Genomic DNA, 20,195 nt, shown 5'->3' on the forward strand with positions numbered 1-20,195 from the left:
CTGCCTCAGTGCAGAGGGCGGGTTAGGTGACGTCTGGAGCTCCCTCCCAGCCCTGCATCTCTATGGCTATGTCTACACTACCGCGGTAAGTCGACCTACACTACGCAACTCCAGTTCGTGAATAACGTAGCTGGAGTCGACGCACCTTAGGTCGAGTTACTGCAGGGTCAACTTACCTAACTCTTCTCGTCGGGGGTAGAGTACAGAGGTCAACTGGAGAGCAATTTGCTGTCGATATGGCGGATCTTCACTAGACCCGCTAAATCGACCGCCGGTGGATCGAGGTAAAAGGAATTTTCATCTCACATTTCATTAGCAAACTTGATTGGAACCGAATCGTTTGCTTTCTCCAGGACTGTCTCTCCTCGTTGGTCCTGCCACTGATGTCCTGATTCTGGCTTTTCACTCTGAAATCTGTGGTAGGAGCAGTTCTCATTCCCTGGGGAGGTCGAGAGGTTCCTTGCAGCTGGCTGGATGTGACTTTTGGTGATATTGAAACCATGGGATGGCAGATGAGACTGAGGAGAGGAGGGAATTCTGGGACTCTCTCTGCTGGGTTGGAGAACTCCATTCTCGCACTGCACAGTTCACCAGCAGACGCCCTGCACGTGCTCTGTGGGTCCCGTGAAGCTGTAAAGCTGCGGCAGCTTTGGCCTTGCACCCTGTGCTGTGACTTGTAACCTCTCATCCAGCTGTGGTGTTACACATCTGCCAGCATCTGTGAGACATGGCTGGAAACCGTGAAAACCCTGTCAAGAGAATGGGCTAAGCTCCCAGAGATAGCAAAGGCTCTAGGGGCTGCAGCCTGCGCTGACATGGCAGACTTCTGTTTCAGAGACCCAGCCAAATCCATCGGAAGCCATTGAGCCGGAGAGAGAAGAGCTCCATTCAGCCAGCAAAGACACACCTATGCAGGTAAGAGAGTCCCCGAAGGGGAAAAGCCAGAGATGTGTCCCCGCTCCAGACCACGTTTACGCTAGTGGGAGCTATAGCAATGCAGCTCCGGGGCCGTGGCTAGGCCGCTGTAAGCCCCTAGCGCACATGCAGACTGCAGTGACAGAGGGTTTTCTCCACCTCCGTGAGCAACACTAGCTAAGTCCATGGAAGCTTTCTTCCATCCACCGAGCTGTGTCTAGACTGGAGGTTAGGTCGGCATAGCTATGGCACTCGGGGGGTGGGGTGGGGTGGCACTTTTCACCCCCTTGAGCGCCGTCCTATGTTGACTTCAGTTTAAGTGTAGACCGGGCTCCAGGCCTCTATCAAACTGGAAATCCTCATGCTCCACCAGGAAACTCTAGTGGGTTCCCCAAGAGCAGAGGAGGGTGTACATCTCTGACACTAGGGCCCCAACACCCCTCCCTGATTCCCCAATTCCAGCCCCTGGTCCCATGCCTTTGGAGCACCAGGATCAGTTGAAGTGGTTGCTGCTAATCCCCATTGTTGGGCTGCAGGATGTCAACCAGCTGTTGGGCAGAGCCAATTGCTAGCCCTGAGGGAAGAGGCCAGGGGTATCAGTGCTGCAGGAAAAGTCCTGCTGGCTATCTGTGACTCCCTGCTATGACCGAACTTGCACTTTGGTAATCTCAGGGGTGAGGCTGGGACTCGGAAGAATCCGTTGAACCTTGGGGCATGCTGCAAACCTTGGTTGTCCCCTGTGTTCTTGGAGGGGATTGAGTGGGGAGGTTTGATTTTGCTGGGTTGGATTGGATCCTCTCTGGAGCGGAGCAGAGAGCCTGGGGACAGCTCAGAGCCTGGCTTTTATAAGAAGAAATAAATTAATCCAGGGCCAGGCCATTCTCGAGGCCTCATGCCTGTGTTGCCACATCTGGGCAGGTGTCACAGCAACGACAGCTGGCTTCCGGACCCGCTTCTGAAAAAAGCTCCTTTGGGTATTAATTTACAGAGGACCATTGAAGGGGTTCCCAAGTGCTGCTCCGGCAGGATACAGGAAGGCAGCACGAGAGGGTTCATGTGTGAGAAGAGAGTTCTGGGAGTCTACAGCGTCTTTGTCATGGGCTCTTAGCAGCCCAGAGGCTGTTCCCTTGGGCCTTTCGTCCTGCCGCACCTCAGAGCATGGTACATCCGTGAGATAGCGCAGCCACTGCTGTGCACGGGACACCAGTGCTCATGGAGCCTTTGGCAGAGTCAGGGGATCATGGCGAGGATGCTGGGCTCGTCCCTTACGAGGTTTAGATGGTGCCCATGGAGTCTCCTGCCTCCGTGTCGACAGCTAGTGGCTCAGATGTCAGTGACAGAGCACCGAGCGCTAGAGCGGGTACCTCCCTGGGCATGGGCACTGCTCTGCCGTAGGCCCACGGCCAGGGGAGGCTTTGAGCTTTCCGCCTTCTAGGCCAGAGGCAGAAATGCCTGTCGCTTGGCTCAGGGGTTAGCATATGAGCTGTGGAACAATCAGACCCTTCTCCCAGCTGGTGTCCAGGCCTGGGCCTGCCCTGGAACTTGAGACCTCCGTGTGGGGCTGCTTGGCGCTGGGCGCTCTCCTACCCGAGAGCAGGCCAGGCCTGGCTCAGCCGGCGTGCAGTTATGGGTTCCAAAAGCCATTCTCGTAAGGCGCGGCACAAGCTGTTTTGGGAGCCGGCTGACAGGTTTTGTTATATGCTGTTGTATTTACATTTAAAATGAGTTATTTACAGCGAGAGTGTAAGTGGTGTGTTTGGACACCTGGTATTTGCAAAAGATGTGATCTTTACGATTGCTTTTCAAGTGGAAATGAGAAGGAGCAGCGCCTGCTGCTGTCTCCTCACATCTGCATGTGTCGTGTGATTAGGGTAACACCGATCTGATCGGAGTGTTCATATTTGGCATGTCCTCATGACACACTAAAGTGTAACGGAGCTTAACAGGACGCAGGGAGCCAGAGAATGGAAAATGGCGTGGAAGTGGCGGTGCAGTAACTGTGAAGTTGCTAAACTTCCCACAGTAGAACTGAGACACGCTCGCTCCAGCTCTCCCGCTTGGGAGTCAGGTTCCTTGGCAAGATGCTTTGTGTGGAGTTTGCCTGCGAGGGTTGACTGCCCTGGCGTTCTCTGCTGAGAGCCTGTCAGCCAGCAATCCCAGGGCGTTTCCTGAGGTGCCTTGTGAGATACAGCCCAGTCCTGCAGACTCGCATGCACACGGTGGCTCCGCTGATGTGGGTGGGCTCGTGCGGTAAGCACAGGAAGGGAGTCCAGGATGGGGCTCGCTCCTGGCAGTGCAGATTCTTACTCAGCGACAGACTGAGTCATAAGACAGAACACGTAGCAGGGGTTGAGCAGCCAGCCTGACCCTAATTACGGTTTTCCTGGAATTGTGCCCTTAGAAGGAAGTAACATCGGTTCCTCAGCTGACTGTGTGGGTCACTGGCTGGCCTGCTAGAGCCACTTCTGTTCCTGCAAGTTCCTTCTAGCTAGTTAATATTTAAACACACTGGTCCTGGCTGGGAAAACAGGTTCTGTCCTTTTGTCAAAGGTTCAGGAGGCCGCCTGTGGGTAGAGCTTTTGTAGGCAGCACAGCCGCCTCTGCCAAGCTCTGCTCGGTTACGGCTCAGTGTGCATTCCCAACAGTTGCTAGCACTGAGCTGAGAGGCTGGGGCTAGGTGAGGCCAGACGCGCAGACGGCCTGATGGTTTTAGATCACACAGTACCAGAGAAAAGCCACGACTGGTAACTTCTAGTAACAGATTGTCAATCATATCGCCCTTATCTTTCCCCCTTTGCCTCTGTCCCTGCCCCCCATGACCCGGACTGGAGGAACCTGGCCATTGCTCTGAGCTCACCCACTAAGAGGGTGGGAGCCCCCTTCATCAGGGTCCCAGACGTGCGGCTTGTGCTGTGCTGGGCCATGGCTGGGGACTGATGAGTCCACGTCTCGTGGTGAACTCTTGCTTTGCTACGTGAGTGTTTCATGCATCTCGCTGGGTTTGCTTCCGGCACTCTCGGGGTCTCTGGCAGGGAGGCTTTACATGTTACCCAGCGATGCGTGGCAGCAGCACCGGTGATCTTTGCCCTAAATGGACTGGCCGGCGATCCGGGGACACCTCGTGGTGACTCGGCAGGACGTGCTGCCTTTGGAACAAGCGTTTGATAGCAGTGCTGTGGTCTTGGCTCAGGCGGGGCGCTAGTCGGTGCAGTTACTAGATCTGACTTTGCGGGGTCGTGGGATGAATGTGCCCAAGAAATGCAGTGGCTGTGGGAGGGTAAGTAGTGGCAAGACAGCAAGGCACTTTCGGGTAGGCGTGAAGAATGGAACAGCAAGAGCTGTTTGGCTGATTTCTTGTCCCCTTCCTCAGGCTGCTGGAGATGAAGAAGCTGGGAACACGGTATCTGAATGCAGCCCGTCCGCTGATGACAGTGTGTCATGCCCGCTGTGTGATCGAGGGTTTCCAGCCACTGAGATTGAGCTGCACGCCATGTACTGTAACGGCATCGTGGCGCAGGATGCAAATGAAGATGTTCCAGGTCTGCTAAGCACTTGGTCTCATACCTTGGTCCTGTGAGTGTGTGTGAGTTCCCTCTCCTGCCCCAGCAGCCATGTGTGCTGAGAGTCTCAGCAAGCCTCAGACTCTTGGGTACAGAGAGTGTAGCAAACACAAACGCTTCTCCAGCTCTCTTGCTGAGGCCCACTGAGAGGTGTGTGAGAGAGGCCTCCTCCCCTCTGCCTGGTTCCGCCTGCCCCGGAGGGCGCTCTGAACCCTGGTGGCTTTCCAGCACTCATTGCACCGCCAAGTCTTAGAATTTCCTTGTAGTCAGTATGTTACTTAGCAGTCCACTGTGAACATGGCTCCAGGGGCCAGCCCTGGCTGTCTCCTGCAATCCCACAGTGCAGGACCCCTCTAGGACCATACCATGCACCTCGGCTAGGAAAATCCCAGGCCCACGGAGCAGGGAGAAGGAGGGAGCCCTGGACCCCGGAGTCTCAGCCAGGATTGTGTGTGTGCGGCACAGCACGGAGCACACAGCCTGCACTGAGCACATGACAAGTCCAACATGTAGTGAGCTGCTGAGCCAAGTGCTGTGCAGAAAGGATTGACTCAGCGAGAGGGACTATTCCTAGATCCCAAGGCCAGGCAAGACCATTGTCATCATCTAGTCTGACCTCCTGCGTAACACAGGCCAGAGACCTGCCAAACAATAATCCCTAGGGCAGAGCTGTTAGACAAACAGCCAGTCTGGAGTTAAGAATTGCCAGGGATGGAGAATCCACCACCACCCTGGTAAGTTGTTCCAGTGGTTAGTTTCCCTCACTATCAAATTTTTTTGTCTTATTTCCAGTCTGAATTCATCTGGCTTCAGCTTCCAGCCACTGGGTCGGGTCAGACCTTTCTCTGTGGGATGGAAGGGCCCATTATTAAGTAATTGTTCCCCATGTAGCTATGGATAGACTGGGATCAATTCACCCCGCAACTTTCTCTCTAAGTTAAATAGATGGAGCTCCTCAAGGCTGTCACTATCAGGCAGGTTTTCTAATCCTTCTGTCATTTTTGTGGCTCTTCTCTGACCTCTCCCCACTTTGCCAACATCCTTCTTGAACTGTGGGCACCAGAACTGGGCACTGGATTCCAGAAGCGGGTGCGCCAGTGCTGAATACAGAGGGAAAATCACCTCTCTGCGCCTACTCGCGATCCCAACATCGCATTAGGTCTTTTGGCTACCGTGTCACACTGGGAGCTCATGCCCGTCTGATTAGCCACCACGACTCCCAATTCTTTGCCAGAGTCGCTGCTTCCCAGTGTAGACATTCGGGCTCAGGCTAGAGCCCAGGCTCTGAGACCCTGAACATCTGTCTGTCCATTTTTAGCCCTGCAGCCCAAGCCCTGTGAGCTCCAGTCAGCTGACCTGGGTCAGCCGTGGCCGGGACGCAGGGCTTTTACTCCAGTGTAGACTCACCCTTAGTGTAAGCCTAACCCGCCGTCCATCTCCACACAAGTCGCACTAGCCCAGGGTTCAGACCCAGGGTCCCAGAAACCCATGGGTGTGGAGGGTCCAAGCCTGAGTCAAGCTGGGACCTGCGTTCAAGCCCTATTGCTTTGCGGTGGAGACGCAGCCACAATGGCCTTGTGCCCTGGGAGTTGGCCAAAAGTATCCCACAATCCCACAGGCTAACTTCTTTGGACAGTCAGGCTGTGGACAGTCAGGCTAGGTGGACTGTCACGTTCTCCCACACTGCACCTCAAACTAAGGGCTAGAGTGGCTACATTTTGGAAGGGCGCAAGGAAGTCTGGTGGTTGGACTTGGGCTCACATCATGCAATGTAGATGCTGGAGTCCCAGGTTGGGACCCAGGGTTCAACAATTCCTGACCTGAGGTTACAAATGAGTGTAGACGCTCAAGCCCTAGGTTAACAAACCCAGGGTCTGCTAACTCAGGTTCTACAAACCCTGGGCTTACACTGCAGTGTAGACAGCCCGTTAGAGCTTGTCTACATGGGGCAGTTGACTGAAACAGTTCCCTGTGTGGACTCTGTTCCAGACTAAAGGAGACTGTATTCCAGAATGCCGACTCTGCTCCCAAAGTCCTGCTTCTGCTTTCCTGGGGGCTTGTTTCTGCGTAAATTCAGTAGGGCTTGAAGAGTTTGTTCTAAGCCCTAGACATTGTGCCAGGATGGGGAGAGGTGGGCTCCTCGCTGCTGGTGTAATGAATGTTCCTGACCCCCGTAGGGTGGCTGCTCATCCGTGGGTGAATGTGTGTGCCCTCCACCCCCAGGCACAAGCTCTAAAGGGCCCGTGAGTCTGGAATGAGAACTGAAGGACTCGAAAGGAGTTCCCACGTTCTGCCTTGGGTCTCTGCCCTCTGCTGTGCTTTGCTGCTCCTACCACAAACACCCAGCTCAGTATTCAGGAAGAAAGCCTTGTATTTACCAAATACCACTAACCGCCATTCCATTCTGTCCACACTGTCCCAGCCTTCCTGTTCCTCAGTGAGTGACAGGAGACGCCATATCCCCCTCCCTCACTTCACGTGCAACTGACACCCTACCATCGGTTTCCAGAGCACCAGCCGCACCGCTGATGCTGCACAAAGCTCCCAACACCAAGAAAGTGGCACTGACGCAGCAAAAAGAGTAACACAACTGGGGCAGGGAAAAGCTTCATCACTTCCCAGAGGGGCCAACATGCTAGAGAATCTTTCCATTAATAGGATCTGCACAAAAACAGCCTGCTAGCGATGGGACTAGACAGCTCGGGGTGGGGAGACGCAGCCTGAACAGACACGTGTGAAAGGCAGGAAGCGTCGTAATGCATGGATGGCACTTTGCACCTGCCGAGTGTCAGGCATACGGTTATTGAGCCTCTCTACGCTCTGGTGAGATAGACCCACAGGCAAACATGCAAGGGACCTGCCCCAAGCCACGCAGCAAGTCCTGGCTCCCATTCCCGTGCACTGACTGTAAGACCTGCCTTGGCTGGTGGGCCAACAGCCATGCCAGTGGTAATGGGGACGAAGGACAAATGTGGAATCATTTCCCAGGGGAGCACTGGAGCCTCGCACAGGCAGGAGGCACCCGTACCCGGCTGTCCTGACACGGAGCTGATGGAGACAAGTCCATTCTCAGATGTGCTCTGCATTGCAGAACATTTCGGATTTCACAAGAGAGTGGCATGGCCTGGGAGAGATTACGAGCCTCCTAGTGTGCTGGGGCAGGGCTCCATCTTTGGGGTGAGCCCAGTTCCCCAGAGGTGCTCTCTTTCTTGAGGGTCTCTTCTGAAAGGCCTCTCTAGGGATTGGGGTGGAGGGGGTGAGCAATGGCGCTCTTGTTCAGCGTTTGAAGCCGTAGCTAGCAAGCGGGCTCGTGTGCGTGTGATGGAGTCGATCAGCAATGCTGGCCATGTTTCTCCATTACTCCTGCTGCTCTCGGCAGCACAGCTGGGTCTTCCCGTGTGAGCCCAAAGATTTCTAACAGGCCTGTCGCGCCAGATGGACTCTGCTTTTGGAAAAAATAGAACTGATTAACACCTGAGCGAGTGCACACGGCATCCTGAGACGGCGTTAAAGGAATATTAACAGCACCACCCCCATGGAGAGAGCGGCTCTCGCCGTGCTGGCAAACACCCCTGAGTCAGGAGGTCTCTGGGAGGCCTCAGGAATCGGTGCCAGGACACGGCTAGGCCACTGGTTCACACCCAGTCCAGGCTAAGGGTGAACAAAGGAGTCCCTGCTGGGGGCTGCTCGTGGGCTGTTGCCCAGTGGTTCATTTCTCCACCACTCCCAGGAGGCTGCCGGGCTGCATGTTGGGTGGTGCGAAAGGCAGCGGCTAGCTCTAGTCAGTGACTGGCCTCCTGGGCCAGCCACCAATTCTGCGGGTTCTCTCCATTCTGCACAAGCATGGAGCTCTTTGATAACAGACATTAGCAAACAGTAACGGGTGGACGGTACCTGTATCCCGGAGTCAGGCCTTTCTCCTCAGGAGCCTCGCTAATCCCAGAAGCTCCGATGCCAGGCTGTTAAACAGCTCTCATGCACTTTGTCCTGTAGCCAGGTTGCCCGGGTGTACTTACAGCAACATCTGTTCGTGAGCTGGAAACTGAAACATCCCTACCGGAGCCGGATGAGATATCGAAACACTCCCTGAGGAGCTTAGCGGGTGGCATGTCAGCAGCAATCTGCTGAGAGCAATTCAACCAATAGAGACAAACATGTCGAAATTCTCCCTACAGATGCCTGGAGAGCAGGTCTGCGGCGCTGCTTGTTGGCTCCACTCATCAGAACGCTAGTCTGGAAAGACTGCAGCAGCTACTGGCAATCTGGTGGGGGAAGCCCTTTCCTTTGCACAGCGCCTACAGAGCGCTTTCCCCTGAGATCTCACAGCATATGACAGTGGGGGTCGGTACCCCTCCCACATTTCACACATGGGGAAACTGAGGCACAGAGCGAGGCAGTGACTTGAGATTTACTGTGTGTGTCAGGGAGTCTGACCCAGCCATCCCAGCTCTCACCCAGGGGAGGGAACTGGAACTTTCTTGGAAGCGAGTCACAGCCCTGGTGGGAGGGGCTCACCGGACCCACCCTCTGACCAGTCAGCTCTTCTCTCTACCCGGTCCTTAATCTGGGTAAACAGGGGAGCAGTGCAGCAGCTGGCTTTATCAGGTCGTAGGCCGCTGTTCCATTTCACGGGAACTTCAGTTAAACCACAAACTTGACCCGAAGCCCCTTCCCAGGGGGCTGGCGGAAGCCTCCTGCCAGGGCCACTGGTTGGGTTCAGGAAGGGTAGCAAACTCCCAGGACCCTGACAGGACCAGTCTGAGTTGTCCAGTTGCCGATTTTGCAGAAGGGAAGACTCTGCCCATTGGCATCTCAGTGCCCCTTTTGCCTTTCCCATCCCGCTGCTGCCGGGCGGCACCGGAGTTTGAAACACGTCCCACCCCAGGTGCTTTCCAAGCCCTCAAATGCTGTCAGGAAGGGAGAAGCCACCCAGCAACTGGGTAACTCTTTCTGTTTGTGTCTTAAGTGCTCGCTCAGCGACAGAGAGAAACAAGAAGTAGAGCTGGCAGAGGCAGAGATGTCCCGACCCCCGTAGACGTTGACAAGTAAGTTGGTATGCTGGCTTCTTAGAGCTTGTTTCTGTGCAGCCCGTCCCCCAGCCCATGTCTCTATTCCTGCCTGGTTCCTTGCAGCAACTTCCCCATAATCTGTGTTCTTCCCTTGGGGCTCATCACTGTGGTATCTAAGCCCCTCGATGGTATCTGGGTGTCCTCAGACAAGCACAAAAGAAATCTGTTTCTTTTCATCCTCTCAATTCCATTCAGTTGATTTCAGGCAGCTCGCCGTGCCGTTTGGAAGCGTGGAGGGGTGTCAGGTGGGCCAGTGCAGGCAGTGTGCTGAGTGCAGGAGCCCGTGGAAGGGAGAGGGTAGATGGGAAGGCTGACAGGATGGCACCTGGACTGATGAGCTTAATTCACTTAGACTTAAGTCGCAGTGGTTTTGCTGAATCTCTCCCTGTGCAGCTCCACCTCCTCCCTCCCACACAGAGACTCCGAAGAGAGGGTCTGACGGTGCCGTCCCTGCCGGGGAAGCTATTCTGCCGTTACAAACAGTGGATGGCAACATCACGAATGGAATTAGGCTAATTACAGAGAGGACAGCTTCTGTTTAGACACATTATCTGGTAATCAGCACTGCCTGGAAAGAAAGCATCAGAGAAGAACCCACTGCGTGGAGTGTGCTGGGGGCTCTCCTTGCACGTACTAGAGAGCGTGGGGCCCCTCACTTCCCTCCGGTAACCGAGACACCTCTCCTGAACAGCGATTGCTGTTTCCACTGCTCTGTCCCCAGTTATCCCCTGCCAGCCCAGATGGGCACGGCTGCTGACTGGCACAGGCCTCCAGAGTAGTACCTGCTCAGTCCTGCGGGCTGTGAAGTAGGGAGAGGGAAGAGACAGACTTGGGCTGCTAATCAGACAAGATCAGCCAGCCCTAGGAACATGGCTCTCTGCTTTAACACGCTGGGTTTGCTTCTCCAGCAACATGTAACTCCCTTGTGCATGCCCTGAACTCTTCATTTCTACAGTTTGACAGGGTGTTTTATGGCTGAGCCATCAGCTGAGCTGATTTCATTACCATCCCACTGCTGCAGCTGCAGGGGACAGAGAAGCAGACAGGGGAAACGGCTGATCACTCCGTTGTTTTGACTGGCATCGGGCTGGCTTTATGGGCGATCCCACTGAGCCAATGCTGCTCCACAGACGTGCCTCATCAGTGGAATGGCCTGGAGAAGTAAAACGCCACGGTGGGCGTAAGTGACAGCCCAGCTGCAGAGTGAATCCTAATGCACTGCTCTGCTTCCCTTGCCCGGCAGGTGTGAGAAGTGCTACCTTTGTAAGGCCCGGGTGCCGCTGGCAGAGTATCCGAGGCATGTGGACAGCTGCCTGCAGACTGCGAGGGATGCTCAGGGAAACCGGAGGCTGCGCAGTGCCAAGGTGAGGGTGGAGTCCAGCCTCATTCCAAGGCCCAGGGGGATTTGTTCTGCATCGGCTTTGCTGCTTGGCCTCCAGAGTGAGCGAGCATGTGATTGGCTGGGTGGATCTGGCTCTGCCCACGGCGGAGCCGCAGCTACGGTCACCTTGTTACAAGAGCATCAGCGCACTCCAAGTGTGGGGGGAGGGCTGGGCCTGTCCTGCTGCACCCCAATCAGGCCAGTTCCTGGGCGACCACAGGTGGAATGGCTGGGAGGGAGGCACAGGCAGGGGGACAGGACTGTGAAAGGGAGCCCAGGCCATCTGCCACGGTCCCTGGGAGAGGCTGGGCAGGGCAGGCTGGGACGGAGGGGGGCCCTCCCTGGCAGCCCCATGATGGCTCTGTGTTCTTCTTTGTCACAGGACGTTGGGCAGAGCGAAGGCAGACTCCTCAGCATGCTGGAGATGTCCGAGTGCAAGTCTGCAGGTGGGGCCACCACACCTCCAAAGCACACTCACCGTCACCCCCACTCACACTGTGGGGCCCGGGCTGTTCGATACAGCGTTGCTAGCCACTGGGGAGTAACCTGGCGCTGCCCCACTATCAGCTGGCTCTGATCCCCCCCAGGGGAGCTGGCTGTTGGCAAGCTATGGGGGAAAGGCCTGGGCCTGTATCTCCTCCCCATATGCTCTGGGAACCCCACTGATCTCAGGGCAAGTGCTCCTGCAGGGGGCTCCCCTCTGCTAGGCAGTTGCTGACCCCTACAGCCCATCACCTCTCTTAGCACGGGCAGAGCCTGGGGCCACGGACCAGAGCAGGCGGGGCAGAGGGACCCCAACCCAAGTGCTTACTGGAGCTCTGAGCCCATCGGTAACAAGGGGTCTCGGCCCCTCAGCCTGACCCAGTGGGCAGTGGCTGATTTCACCTGCCGCGCAGGCTCCCAGGGAGCCGTGTGCCGGCTCTGTTCCGGCTGGCTGTGCCCTGCAGTACGCCCATGCCCCATGTCACCCGCAACGTGCTCCTGGCCTGGAGTGGAAGAGAGCTGGCAGCTGGAGGTGGGGGCAGGCTGTCTAGCCAGCCTAAGGTCTGTGGGGTGCAGTGGCCAGGCTCATCCCTAAGCAGATGGAGTGCTTGGGGTGGGAGAAGCCTCCCCAGCTCTGCTGCTGATGTGAAGCGAGGGCTCCATGCTCCTGGCTTGTCCCCGTGTTGGGCTCTGGGGCCGATCCCCAGAACAGACGTGGCCCAGTCTCTAGGCGTGCTAGTGAGCGCTGTGCTCCGAGAGTCGGCCCCGCTGCAACCCGGCATCGCTGCTCAGTGCGAGGGATGGCGCAACCAGGCGTCTGGGAGTGAGATTCACTAGGGCTGTGTGTCTCCCAAGGATGCCCTGGGATGGAGCCTGCCTGCAGCCCGGGCTGCTCCTGCTAGTGAAGTGCAGTCGGCTGGTGTCAGGGTCCCCTGCCCCACATGCAGGCGTGTTGCCGCGGTCAGCAGTGCCGCTGGCCCCCAGAGAGAGCTGCTGCGTCTATGTGAGGCTCTGCTGTGTTCTCATTGCAGATGCTGATGCTGGGGCCATGCTGGCAGCAGGAGGAGACCCGAGGTCAGCCGGGGCTTTGTGAACTGCAGGTTTTCTTCTCCCTGCTCTGCCCCGCCCCGGCAGCGTGGTGTCGCTGGCCGTTCTGGGCAGCGGTGCCCGGCACTGGCTGTGACTGTGTGCTGTTAATGCAGAGCCCGCGGAACGAGCACGGCAGAGAGAGCAGAGCTGGGGCCCTGAGCCCCCTTCTCGTGGCTCCTCTTGGTGCCCTGCTTCCACCCGCCCCCATGAGCCACTGGGCCAGGCCACTTTGCCTCTGGCTCAGCCTCAGTGCCAGCTTCCCACTTCATTCCCCAGACCTTGTCCCTTCCTTCCTGGATGCCAGGCTGCTGTGGGAGCCAGGGTCTTTGCTTCTCTCCCTTGAGAGCTCCTTGCCCAGGCTTGTCATCTCCTGCTGTCAGCAGGTTAGCCGGGGCTCCTGGGGAGTCATGCTCAGGGCCCCCTGCAGCTGGCCAGGCTCGGTGCTGGCCGAGGACAAGCTGGCTGGAGGCTGTGGCCAGCTGACCTGTTTGGAGGCTTTGCTGCAGAGCAGCTGCTCCCTGGCCCCTTTGAGGGCAGGGCGGCCCAGCTGGCAGAGTGGGGCTGGGGACGGGGTGTAGCAGGCAGGAGGCTGGGCAGGCAAATCCTGCAAGGAAGAGGGGTCATTCTCCACTTGGGGAAGGGCAGGTGGTGGCTGGTTCGGGGGTGGGGGAGCTTGGTTGGGGATATCCTGGGCTGCTAGACTAGAGGACTGCCCGGCCCACTTCTGGGGCTCATCCCGGGCCCTTCAGCAGGCACCTAGGCCAGCTGTGCAGGGGCGCATCGGGCAGCTCCTCCTTTCCAGCTGCTGTCAGGAGCAACACCAGCCAGTGTTCGGGCCTGGAAAGGAGGTGGGCAGAGCAGCTTGCGGCGTGAATAGGAGCCTTGGCGGCTGGGCCTAGATGTGGCTCAATGGTGGTGGCTTCTTGCCTGGCTTGGCATTTATCTCTTCATTCCCTCCTCATCTCCATCAGGTACACCCCGTCGGGGGCTGAGGAGGAAGCTGGGTGCAGCCTAGCCCGGGAGAGCCCCCTTCCACACCTGGCTTTCAGTGACTTGCCCATTCCACCCTTTGTGTCCGCTCCCGAAGCCGCAGGCTACCCGGGGGGCTTCCAGCAGCAGGCGGCCCACAGCCAGCAGCAGAACAAGGGCAGCCGGAGGAGGAGGAGGAAATTCTGAGGCTTGAGCCATGGAGAAGGGACCTCGGGAGACCCACAGCGAAGGGGCAGCAGGGCCGTAGCCTCTGCTGGCCTTGTGCAGTGAGAGCCCCGGGCAGAGCCTCTGCCTGCAGCCAGGCAGTGTGACGTGCTTGTGGGCCAGACTGGGAGCCGTGGGGCGGAGACTCGCTGTGGGGCGCTCTCCAGCCAGACACTGACACACATTTATGGGTGTGTTTATGGAATGTCAGCGACCCGGAGGAGCATTCGGTGTCTTTCTTTGGGGCCAGGGCAGGGAGAAGCAGCGTGGGATGCCCCAGTGACTAGAAATCTTGGTGCCCAGCGCTGGCCTGGGCCCACCCCAAAGGCCCTTGTACACAGCAGCCCTGCAGGACACAGTGCTGTCCCTACTCTGGCCGAGCGTGGGGCTGGGCTGTGCACGGGGCCAGCAGAGGATCCCAGCAATGGCTTTGGGTTCTCCTGAAAGCAGGAGGGTTTCCAAAGGCGGGGGTGGGGGTGCCGGGGCGCTGGCATTAGCTGTGCACCCAGTAGCTTGTTACATGAGGCTGTGGTGCCCTTTGATCCTCTCCTGCTCCAGAGCCCAGCGTGCTTCCTGGAGGCCTTGCAGGCTCCGTGGGGACTGCAGGGAGCTGGGAGAGCCCCTCCAAGCCCAGGAAATGCCAGAGCTTCAAAAATGCAGGGTGTGTGATGTGGCTGGCCCAGCCCCCCCGAGTCCCATGGCATCTGCTCAGGCATCCTGTACGGAGGCAGTAAGCCAGGGAGCTGGGTGCTGGTGGGGACAGGCATGGCCCCGGGAGTGGCTGCTGGCTGGGAATCATTTGTGTGCTGAGAACTCTGCTGGTTTACAGACACAGACTGGCACAGCAGCCAGCAGGCACACCACTGCTCCCCGCCCTGCATTCGCCGGAGCCTGCCAAGCTCAGAGGTGTGGGCTGGGCCAATGAGCTGCTGCCCCAGCCCCTGTGGCTCCTCGCCCCGAGGCCAGCCGTGCTCAGGAAGTGACCCGGAGGAAGGCGTGGCCCATGCTGGCCTTACCAAGGGCTAAAGGGAATGAACTGCTGGGCAGAGGGCAGGAGCTGCCCGGTTGCGTGACCAGTGGGCAAGGGAGAGGGAGCGATTCGGGGCCCTCTGTAGGGGAGAATCCAACTGAAGTGAGCTGGGTTTGTCCTGCCCCAAAAGCTGGAGCTGGCGTTTGGCCTGAGTGGCTGGCCCGAGGGATGCTGCCCGTTCCCCAGGGTGTGTGCTCTTCCCGAGGTGGCCGAGCTTTCTGCTGTACCCCAGGAGAGCTGCCCTGCCCTCCCTGCAGAGCCAATGCAGGCAGCCAGCCCAGCCCAGCCCAGCCCAGCCCATCACCTGGCTGGCCGGGTTGAGCATGTGGCTTTGGGCCCAGTGCTGGGGAGCAGCTGGTCCCCTGGTACCCTTGACAGATGCCACCTTCTGACTCTGCTGTTGGTTTCCCCCACAACTCCCCTCTGCCATGCCCACATCTCCACCCCCAGCCTCTCCCCGGACTGTGGGGAAGCCACTGCCATGTCTCATCTGCCCTGTGCGTGGCACAAGGCCCATGCCCCAGGGGAGGGGTTCTCTGCCTCGCCCCTGTACCCAGCTGGCACCATTGTGGTATCTGTCCTCCCACCCCTGTGTGCTCCATGGGCCAGCGGGGACCTGAGCTGTTGTGGGGCACTGAGTTACCAGGGAGTCTGTGCTGGGCTGGGACTCGAACCCAGGTCTCTGGCTCATGCCTCACGCGCTGGCCAGGCTGCTGCAGTGAGAGCAGGGGCTGTGCCCTGGTCCAAGTGCTGCCTGGCACCATCAGGCTGGGCAGGGAGCTCCAGCTCCAGGCTCCATTGCAATGTGCGGAAGGGGGCCGGCTGGGGGGAATGGGAATGACTGGAAGGCAGGGCCGCTGGGCCATGCACCCACCCCATCCCGGCAGCCCCTCAAGGCCGGGGAGCAAAAGCCAGACTGCCGTGACAGCCACTGGGAAACGTGGCTGGGAGCCTGGGCAAAGCTGGTGCTTTCTCTCCCCTGTTCAAGTGCTTGCAGCAAGCACAGAGGGGGGCGGGTGGGGGGAAGTCCCCCCCCGGCAGGCGCTCTGCGCAGGGGCAGCGGGGCTGGGGCATGGAGCAGAACATGGTCCCAGTGGGGCTGTCGTCAGTTCTTGGCCGTGCTGGCTTCTGCCCCAGGACGGCTGCTGCCCCTCACCCGGGCTTTCGTGTTTCTGGCAAGAGCCCCAGCTGCTGGCACAGGTGGCCCCAGGCAGTGCACGCATGGTAGCCAGGGCCCAGCTTTGGCCTGGGGCCATGCCAGAGCCCCCCCAAGCCTGGGCCAGAGCTCTTCCTCAGGGTTCTCCACCCGCGGCAGCCCAGCCCCCACACTGTTGCTGGCTGAGGCCCCTGAGTTGCTGGAGCAGGGGTGGGGGTTCTCTGTCCCTGCCCAGTGCCCCCTGGTTCTGTCAGCTCCAGCAGGAATTCTGGGAAGGGGGTGATACCACATCTAGTCCCTGGGCCCCGGCTAATGGGGACCCTGGCAGTGGCTCTGGGGTCCTGGACCTGGGAGCACGCTGCGGGAGGATGGAGCATGTGGGACCCGGAGGCAGCCGGTGTGCCTGCCCCTGGCACCAATCCCATGGATCTGGTGTCCCAGTCCTAGCACATGGTCTCTCCCTGCCTCCCCAGGCAGTGTCAGGGGCTGGTGGCACTGCTCCCCGGTGCCTGGGCAATGGAAAAGGGCAGGTTATAGCGTGTTAAGCCCAGGGGGAGTCACCCCCCACCCCAACTGCTGCAATTGGCTCTGGAGTAGGGGCAGCATCGGGCCGGCTCTCCGCGTCTCAGCTGGCCAGGGAGGAGAGCTCAGCCTCCTGGTCTTGTCCATCCTCTGATGTGACCAGAAGCAGATTAGGGGTTTGTGGGGCCCTAGGCAGAGCAAGTGGGGGTCCCACCCCACCCCTTCCACTTACAGTTCTCCCTGCCCTCCTCCTGCCCCCCATCCCAGCGCTCCTGCCAGGGGGCTGGGCCGGGGCGTGGGGGCACCCAATTGGCTGGGGCCCCTGGGCATGGGCCCTGATGGCCCAGTGGCTAATCCGTCACTGGCTGTGATGGCTGCCAAGGGCCAGGGATACTCGTGGGGGATGAACCACCCCCTTCCCCAACTCACCCCACACAACCCCCAGGGGGCAGGCCCACAGGTTCCGCTTGGCAGGCTCTGGCTTCGTGTGCCAGCTCCCCCCAGCGGCAAGTGCTGGCAGAGCCAGGGCAGGCACACATGGCTGGGTAGTGCCCCCAGCTCATTAATCCCACCGGGCCTGGGTCACTGCCCAGACAATCCCTGGCCAGGCCAGGAACCAGAGCCATGCCCAGGGCCTAGAGGGGCTCGGTGTCTGAAAGGCCAGCACCGGCCTTTCCCCAGGGCTGTCGCTTCCTGGAGCCGGCTCGGGGGGATGCTGTGGGTCCCAGCTGGGGCCAGCTCTGCTTCAGCCTCAGCAGCGACCATCCCCAGCCCTGCTCCCACTGCTGGGGGAGGCAGCTGGTTCCCGGGGTTTGTTCCCAGCGGCAGTCTGGCTTCCCTCCCTGCTTGGCTGGCCTGGGGCAGACCTGAGCCAATGTCTCCCAGTGGGACAGTCGCCTTCCGCTCTGTGGGGCACAGCCAGTGACCCCTTGTCTGTGGAGTGACTGCAGGGCCCCAGCCCAGCGGCGGCCAGGCTCAGCCCTTGCAGTGGGGGGGTGCAGCTATGTGAGGGCCTGTGGTGCAGCAGGGAGTGGGGCAGATTGACCTGGGGATGTTGCAGGGGAGTTTCATTGGGGAGAGGAGACTTCCCTTGAGGGAAGACACCTGAGCCAGGAGGGGGGTTGGGGCCAGGTGACACCTGCCCAGGAAACTGGACAAAGGTGGGAGGAGGAGCTGGGGGGAGACAACTGGAGGGGTTTCTAGTTTTGGGGAGTTGGCTGGGGAAGAGGAGGGAGCCCCAAGGCTGGGGTCTAATCTCCCTGCCCCCCAGAAGGGCCTGACTAAGGGATCCTGTTTATGCCTGCAAGCTCTGGGTTGAACTGTGTTCCTGTCGTCTCTAATAAACCTTCTGTTCTACTGGCTGGCTGAGAGTCACGGTGAATCGCAGGAAGAGGGGTGCAGGGCCATGACTCCCCCTCACACCATGACAACTGGTGGTAGCTGTGGGATCTACGGCGCTCCCTGCAGTAAGTGACTGGGGAGCAGTAAACGAAGGGGGATTGACAGGGACCAGGCATGCTGAAGCTTCAGAGAGAAGCGGTTTCGGGGGGCGGAGGAGCTACGCTTAACCCCAGGGAGTGGTGACCTGGAGAAGGGCTGGCACACTGGGGGGTCCTGGAAGCCGTGGGGAGCTGAGAGCACCCAGGCCTGCGAGTGGCCAGCAGGGAGATGTACGCTAAGCGCCTTATGAGCGACCTGGTGGAGGGGGCTGCGCACTGGGAGGCTCACCAAAGAGCAGCTGATTGCCCAGCTGGAGGAGGAGGATCGCTTGGATGACCCGATCCCTGTCTCTGAGGGAAGCAGCCCAGCAGAGGCAGCGTGGGCCCCGGTGCCTGACCTGGCTGGGAGGGGTCAGACGGCTGCCGAGGGCATCCCGAGACCCCTCCTAACTATGCCTGGGGAGGAGCCCACTGAATACCGAGGGCACCCTGACCCTGGGCAGCCAGCCAGGGATCCTCCCAGCGGCGCTCCCCATCCTTGGAGCAGAGGGAGCTGGAATGGGAGAGGGAGATAAAACTGAGAGAGCTAGAGGATCGCGAAAGCAGCAACAGCATGAGCATGGCCAGGCTGAGGAGCAGTGAGCCTCCGGCTGCAGTGAGTGAGGGGGGACCAAGACTGCACCGAGCTTTGATAAGTGCATCCTGGCCCAGCGTAAGGAGGGGGAGGACACAGATCAGTGCTTCTCAAGCTATCTGATGTGGGGGACTGGCATTTTTTCCCCAATGTGTGCACAGACTGGCAGCCGATGGCTCGCAGACCGGCACTGGTCCGCAGACCACCACTTTGACTAGCGCTGGCATAGATGACTTCCTGACGGCCTTTGAGAACACCTGCGGGCTGCACCAGGTTGCCCCTGCCGACAGGCTCCGGTTTCTCACCCCCCTGCTGCACCCCAAGCAGTGTCGATGTACAGCCAAATGGAAGGGGCAGAGAAAAGGGACTATGAACTATTCAAAAAGGCCCTGCTACACGAGTTTGGGCTGACTCCCGAGATGTACCGGGAAAGGTTCCAGAGTCAGTATAAAACCCCTGAGGTCACGTATCTGCAACTGGCCATCCGCATGGAGGGATATGCCCTCAAGTGAGCAGATGGGGCCCAGACGAAGGAGGACCTGCTTGACCTGATCGTACTGGAGCAGCTGTATGAACAGTGCCCTTCCGACCTGAGGCTGTGGCTGGTGGACAAAAAGCTCGAGAACCCCCAGCACGCAGGGCAGCTGGCCGACGAGTTTGTGAACAGCTGGTCAAGGGGTGGCAGGGAGGCGTCCCAAAGGAACAGGCCCCCCACAATGCAGAGAGAGAGTCACCATGGGGCCTCCCAAAGGGGGAATATGGAGAACCCCCTCCCAAGGGGAACATCCGGCATCAGGACCAACCAATCCACTCGAGGGGACCAAAGTGACCTGAGCTGCTATCACTGTGGCCAGAGAGGCCACGTACGGACCCAGTGCCCCAGGCTCAGGGACAGACTGAGCAGACTGAACCCACACAGGGTTAACTGGGTAGGGGCCCATCCAGATGAGGGGCAGGCTTCCCAGGCAAGGGGGGCTGGCAGCTTATCCCCTGCTCAGGAGGGAGGAGCGCCCCAGACCAGCTCTTCTGGAGGGCCGGATGCTCTGGACTCAGGGTTCTCGGTTTACAGGGTGGGCACGGGGCTTTCCCTGCGGAGCGAGTGCCTTGTTCCCCTGGAGGTGGATGGGAGGAAGGTCAATGGATACTGGGACACGGGCGCTGAGGTGACACTGGCCCGGCCTGAGGTGGTGGCCCAGATTGGGTGGTGCCCGACACCTACCTGACCCTGATGGCAGAACCTGTGGTGAGGGTACATCTGAAATGGGGGGCCAAGGAGGGCCCCCAAGGACATGGGGGTTCACCACCATTTGTCCACTGAGGTGTTGATGGGGAGTGACCTGGAGGACTGGCCAAGCAACCGCCAGGGTTCCCTGGTCGTGACCCGTAGCCAGAGCTGCCAAGGGGTACTGCGCCCTGACCTCGGGAAGGATACCTTACCAGAGGTGCAGGACCCCACCTCAGTGGGGAGGGAGCGCCCAGGGACAAGGCTCAGAGAGGCTGCAGCCTCAGACCCGGCCAGCGAGAAGGAGCAGGCCCCCATCCCTTCCCCAGCTGCTGAGTTCCAGAAATCATAGAATATCAGGGTTGGAAGGGACCTAAGGAGATAATCTAGTCCAATCCCTTGCTCAAAGCAGGACCAAACCCCAATTTTTGCCCCAGATCCCTAAATGGCCCCCTCAAGGATTGAACTCACAACCCTGGGTTTAGCAGGCCAATGCTCAAA

The 20,195-nt window shown here is 59.0% G+C and overlaps 1 protein-coding gene across 5 annotated transcripts in view; it reads left to right on the forward strand.

Annotated features, from left to right (window-relative positions):
* Positions 1–17,491, forward strand: part of UIMC1 (ubiquitin interaction motif containing 1) — a 57,975-nt gene extending 40,484 nt beyond the window's left edge. For 2 of the 5 annotated variants that reach the window (XM_074960155.1, XM_074960156.1), the window contains 7 exons: positions 836–915; positions 4,286–4,454; positions 9,442–9,520; positions 10,788–10,908; positions 11,308–11,371; positions 12,440–12,482; positions 13,469–17,491. In XM_074960155.1, the coding sequence (XP_074816256.1) occupies positions 836–915; positions 4,286–4,454; positions 9,442–9,520; positions 10,788–10,908; positions 11,308–11,371; positions 12,440–12,482; positions 13,469–13,673 (761 nt within the window). In that variant the 3' untranslated portion in view covers positions 13,674–17,491. Of the gene's footprint in view, positions 1–835; positions 916–4,285; positions 4,489–9,441; positions 9,521–9,961; positions 10,099–10,787; positions 10,910–11,307; positions 11,372–12,439; positions 12,483–13,468 lie in introns of those variants that run through there. The other 3 variants (XR_012640482.1, XR_012640481.1, XM_074960158.1) reach the window with 3 other exon arrangements.
* The last annotated feature ends 2,704 nt before the right edge of the window (positions 17,492–20,195 follow it).

The sequence above is a fragment of the Natator depressus genome, chromosome 8, assembly GCF_965152275.1.
Source record: "Natator depressus isolate rNatDep1 chromosome 8, rNatDep2.hap1, whole genome shotgun sequence".
Taxonomy (NCBI): domain Eukaryota; kingdom Metazoa; phylum Chordata; order Testudines; family Cheloniidae; genus Natator; species Natator depressus.